This window comes from Protomyctophum bolini (assembly GCF_963924005.1).
Source record: "Protomyctophum bolini genome assembly, chromosome: 8".
Lineage (NCBI taxonomy): Eukaryota > Metazoa > Chordata > Actinopteri > Myctophiformes > Myctophidae > Protomyctophum > Protomyctophum bolini.
Genome location: NC_137869.1, coordinates 147501 through 153663, shown reverse-complemented (window position 1 = coordinate 153663; position 6163 = coordinate 147501). Strand labels below are relative to the sequence as shown.

General features: G+C 43.0%; 1 protein-coding gene across 1 annotated transcript in view; it reads left to right on the top strand.

Moving 5' to 3' along the window:
* The first annotated feature begins 582 nt into the window (after positions 1-582).
* LOC308320457 (calcium/calmodulin-dependent protein kinase type IV) overlaps positions 583-6163 on the top strand; it is a 13885-nt gene continuing 8304 nt past the window's right edge. Inside the window, exons 1-4 of the mRNA XM_080770878.1 lie at positions 583-979; positions 1985-2240; positions 5322-5400; positions 5630-5692. Of these exons, the coding sequence (XP_080627004.1) occupies positions 2131-2240; positions 5322-5400; positions 5630-5692 (252 nt within the window). The 5' untranslated portion in view covers positions 583-979; positions 1985-2130. The remainder of the gene's footprint in view (positions 980-1984; positions 2241-5321; positions 5401-5629; positions 5693-6163) is intronic.

Below are 6163 nucleotides of genomic sequence, written 5' to 3'. Positions count from 1 at the left end.
TCTCCACCAGGCCGAAGGCATGGGGAGAGAGTATGTTTTATTGTCTCCACCAGGCCGAAGGCATGGGGAGAGAGTATGTTTTATTGTCTCCACCAGGCTGAAGGCATGGGGAGAGAGTATGTTTTATTGTCTCCACCAGGCTGAAGGCATGGGGAGAGAGTATGTTTTATTGTCTCCACCAGGCCGAAGGCATGGGGAGAGAGTATGTTTTATTGTCTCCACCAGGCCGAAGGCATGGGGAGAGAGTATGTTTTATTGTCTCTTTAGAAAGAGTGATCATTCAAGGCCACACATCATTGTTTACGTATTAACATTGAGGTACTCTGGGCGTTCCGGCCTGGCGGAGATAATCATCTCTCTATACTTGCAGGAAGAGGATTGATGGAAACGAACAGAAGGCGAGATTAATCCACACACACACACACACACACACACACACACACACACACACACCAGCGCCAGAGAAACAGCGCCAGAGAAACAGCCTCCTCCTGACAGCTGTCACATGGACAATTGTGACTTGTAGAATTGTGTGCCTGTGGAGGGGGTCCCCGACTCAGTGGGCCGGGTGTGGGACGCATAATTCGATAGGTCACCGTTTGTAGTGTGACGTAGGAAGCGAAACCCAGCCCCGTCGGAGCATCTGTTCTGTATCCGTGTTGGATGTGAATGACCAGCGACACACAGCCAGGACTGCAGCCGCTCCGAGGACACTGTTTCTGGGCTTATGATCAGCGACAAACAGCCAGGACTGCAGCCGCTCCGAGGACACTGTTTCTGGGTTTAATCTGCGATGCTTCACTGCTGCAGCTGCACGGAACCAGCAGGCTTCGTGTTGCTGTGGAAATAAATATCGGGACATTTACCCTGTTGGGACAGACAGACAGACAGACTGACTGACTGGTGGAGGGATTTGTGATGAAAATAAAGAAAGCGGAGGAGTGGAAGTGAAACGTCAGGAAGAAGACATGGATGGATGGTGTGTTTTATAACAACATAAATATATTATTAGTCCAGATGCTCTGCTAATCTATAAACCTAAATATATTATGATTCCAGATGTGATAACCAGGATGCTACTCTATACTATAGCCTATTAAAATATATGAATCTATAGCCTAAATATATTAATCTTTACTATAGGCTAAATATATTCATTAGTCCATGTATACATTAGTCTAAAAAACTGTTAGTCTATATAACTATACAGCATAATATTAATATAGTCTATTATAGCCTATATTGTTTTATAGTATATAGGCACATATATTATAGCCTATATAAATATTTAGTCTCTTATACAGCATAGATAGTGTCAATAATCTGCTATTGATTGATTGATTGATTGATTGATTGAACATGGAATGGGCTTCAGTTCAACCACAGTTCAGGTCAACACAACAACTGCTACGAATGCATTGGGGCAAGATGTAAACAAAGCCTTTCTTCACATCTAGCATGCATCAATGTTTTATGCTAGATGCTCAGGCTTCACTCACACCTTCACATCTAGCATAATGTTGTATTCTAGATGCTTAGGCTTCACTCACACCTTCACATCTAGCATAATGTTGTATTCTAGATGCTTAGGCTTCACTCACACCTTCACATCTAGCATGCATCCATGTTGGCTGTTGCATGGTAGATGTAAACAAAGGGTAAGTGTCATGGCCGCCCCAATGCATCTCCAATGGAGTCACATGGTTTGACACAACATTTTTGTTGTACGGCTTCCGGCTGTGTTTCGACTGCCCCCCCTCCCCCCCATACAACAAAAATGTTGTGTCAAACCATGTGACTCCCGTTGGAAATGCATTGCGAGCTTGCAACAGTCAACAAGTCTCATGCATCAGCTATACAACAATCTGTTTGTTTACAGCAAGGTCCACCATGTTCAATTCATCACAACATTTAGAGACGTACCAAGAGACGGCCTATATATGTTTCCAGAGTGAATGTTTACAGTGTCTGTTTATGTTTACAGAACTTCGGTGTTGACTTCACACATCAACAACTGACATCCACTGTCTGCTGGACATACTGGACCGGATCTGCTGGACATACTGGACCGGATCTGCTGGACATACTGGACACACACTCAGTGAACTGTGTGCATGTGACATCATCACCATGCCCACATCTCGGCCCTCTAGCGCCGCCCTGGTGGAGTTCTGGGTGGACGGATCCAGACGAGACGCCACAGTGGAGGAGTTCTACACCATGGGCTCCGAGCTGGGCAGGTAAGAGTTAACCTGTGTGTGTGTGTGTGTGTGTGTGTGTGTGTGTGTGTGTGTGTGTGTGTGTGTGTGTGTGTGTGTGTGCGTGTGCGTGTGCGTGTGCTTGTGCGTGCGTGCGTGCTCGCTGGCGTGGTAAAGTTAGGACCAATACCCTGAAGAAGGCAACTTGTTGCCGAAACGTTGGAAAGATATATTTTTATGGCATGGTGACTGAGCTGTGTGACTATGAGCTGTGTGACTATGAGCTGTTCACTATGAGCTGTGTGACTATATGAGCTGTGTGACTATGAGCTGTGTGACTGTGAGCTGTGTGACTATGAGCTGTTCACTTCACTATGAGCTGTGTGACTGTGAGCTGTGACTGTGAGCTGTGTGACTATGAGCTGTGTGACTATGAGCTGTGTGACTGTGAGCTGTGTGACTATGAGCTGTGTGACTATGAGCTGTGTGACTATGAGCTGTGTGACTGTGAGCTGTGTGACTATATGAGCTGTGTGACTATGAGCTGTGTGACTATGAGCTGTGTGACTATGAGCTGTGTGACTATATGAGCTGTGTGACTATGAGCTGTGTGACTATGAGCTGTGTGACTATATGAGCTGTGTGACTATGAGCTGTGTGACTGTGAGCTGTGTGACTGTGAGCTGTGTGACTATGAGCTGTGTGACTGTGAGCTGTGTGACTGTGAGCTGTGTGACTATGAGCTGTGTGACTATGAGCTGTGTGACTGTGAGCTGTGTGACTATGAGCTGTGTGACTATGAGCTGTGTGACTATGAGCTGTGTGACTATGAGCTGTGTGACTGAGCTGTGTGACTGTGAGCTGTGTGACTATATGAGCTGTGTGACTGTGAGCTGTGTGACTATGAGCTGTGTGACTGTGAGCTGTGTGACTGTGAGCTGTGTGACTGTGAGCTGTGCGGCTCCTTTCCTTTCTTAGTCAAAGTTAGGACCATAACATGTCAGACGGCCACACTGTTGAGAACTGGTGTTGTTGTTGTTGGTTGTTGAACCTGGAATCCCATGTTAAGAACGTCACCCAGTCCTGTTTCTTTCACCTTCGTGACTTCTCAAAAATCAAACCAGTCCTCACGTCGCAGGACAACAGCAGTAGCTGTGTGGGGTCTCTCTGCATTCTATGATCCTATAGTTTACTGTCTCTCTGCATTCTATGATCCTATAGTTTACTGTCTCTCTGCATTCTATGATCCTATAGTTTACTGTCTCTCTGCATTCTATGATCCTATAGTTTACTGTCTCTCTGCATTCTATGATCCTATAGTTTACTGTCTCTCTGCATTCTGTGATCCTATAGTTTACTGTCTCTCTGCATTCTGTGATCCTATAGTTTACTGTCTCTCTGCATTCTATGATCCTATAGTTTACTGTCTCTCTGCATTCTATGATCCTATAGTTTACTGTCTCTCTGCATTCTATGATCCTATAGTTTACTGTCTCTCTGCATTCTATGATCCTATAGTTTACTGTCTCTCTGCATTCTATGATCCTATAGTTTACTGTCTCTCTGCATTCTATGATCCTATAGTTTACTGTCTCTCTGCATTCTATGATCCTATAGTTTACTGTCTCTCTGCATTCTATGATCATATAGTTTACTGTCTCTCTGCATTCTATGATCCTATAGTTTACTGTCTCTCTGCATTCTATGATCCTATAGTTTACTGTCTCTCTGCATTCTATGATCCTATAGTTTACTGTCTCTCTGCATTCTGTGATCCTATAGTTTACTGTCTCTCTGCATTCTATGATCCTATAGTTTACTGTCTCTCTGCATTCTGTGATCCTATAGTTTACTGTCTCTCTGCATTCTATGATCCTATAGTTTACTGTCTCTCTGCATTCTATGATCCTATAGTTTACTGTCTCTCTGCATTCTATGATCCTATAGTTTACTGTCTCTCTGCATTCTATGATCCTATAGTTTACTGTCTCTCTGCATTCTATGATCCTATAGTTTACTGTCTCTCTGCATTCTATGATCCTATAGTTTACTGTCTCTCTGCATTCTATGATCCTATAGTTTACTGTCTCTCTGCATTCTATGATCCTATAGTTTACTGTCTCTCTGCATTCTATGATCCTATAGTTTACTGTCTCTCTGCATTCTATGATCCTATAGTTTACTGTCTCTCTGCATTCTATGATCCTATAGTTTACTGTCTCTCTGCATTCTGTGATCCTATAGTTTACTGTCTCTCTGCATTCTGTGATCCTATAGTTTACTGTCTCTCTGCATTCTATGATCCTATAGTTTACTGTCTCTCTGCATTCTATGATCCTATAGTTTACTGTCTCTCTGCATTCTATGATCCTATAGTTTACTGTCTCTCTGCATTCTATGATCCTATAGTTTACTGTCTCTCTGCATTCTATGATCCTATAGTTTACTGTCTCTCTGCATTCTATGATCCTATAGTTTACTGTCTCTCTGCATTCTGTGATCCTATAGTTTACTGTCTCTCTGCATTCTGTGATCCTATAGTTTACTGTCTCTCTGCATTCTGTGATCCTATAGTTTACTGTCTCTCTGCATTCTATGATCCTATAGTTTACTGTCTCTCTGCATTCTATGATCCTATAGTTTACTGTCTCTCTGCATTCTATGATCCTATAGTTTACTGTCTCTCTGCATTCTATGATCCTATAGTTTACTGTCTCTCTGCATTCTATGATCCTATAGTTTACTGTCTCTCTGCATTCTATGATCCTATAGTTTACTGTCTCTCTGCATTCTATGATCCTATAGTTTACTGTCTCTCTGCATTCTATGATCCTATAGTTTACTGTCTCTCTGCATTCTATGATCCTATAGTTTACTGTCTCTCTGCATTCTGTGATCCTATAGTTTACTGTCTCTCTGCATTCTATGATCCTATAGTTTACTGTCTCTCTGCATTCTATGATCCTATAGTTTACTGTCTCTCTGCATTCTATGATCCTATAGTTTACTGTCTCTCTGCATTCTATGATCCTATAGTTTACTGAGATGCTACACTGTCTCAGACTCTGCATTTTATGATTTGTGTGGTTGTGTGTGTGTGTGTGTGTGTGTGTGTGTGTGTAGAGGAGCTACCTCTGTGGTGTTTCGCTGTGAGGAGAAAGTGACCCAGAAAGCGTACGCAGCAAAAGTCCTGAAGAAAACTGTGAGTTCAACATTTTATTATTTCATTATTATGTTAAAGGTTCAAACGGTCAGTGATTAACGCAGATCAACGACAGGTCTTGTAAAGAGCGGCGCCACAACACAAGCGTGAAAAGAAATAATCCAGGTCTGGTGAGTCGCAGGGGGGTGCGTGTACGTCGTAACGTGCACGCACACACGCACGCGACTCCATGTAAGCTTTGACCTCTGACCTCAGATGTGTTTCACAGATCGACAAGAAAATTGTGAGGACGGAGATCGGAGTCCTGCTGCGTCTGTCTCACCCAAACATCGTGAGTTAAACCTACCAATACCACCGTACCCTAAACCCTAAACCCTAAACCCTATACCCTATACCCTATACCCTATACCCTAAACCCTATACATACCACCACCCTACCCTAAACCCTCGAGTCATCATTTAGAACAGGCCAGCTCCATATAATTATTAATTATGGAGATCTAGGGGTTTGCTGAGGTCGGATCAACATATGAATTCTGTATTGGCCATATATGGAGCGTGTTACGGGGCGTGATGGACAGTTTGCATAGTAAACGGCAACCTACTGTCGCAATCAAAAACCTTAGTCTTTTACTACTAGTAATTTAGTCTTTGTTTTAATTTTACTACTAGTAATTTAGTCTTTGTTTTAATTTTACTACCAGTAAGACGCGCAAACGTGGGAAGCGAACGCAGCTCGTACATATTTGGGTTTTGGACGTATAGCTGCTTTGGGGACTCCTTATATGGTTATGGCTGAGTC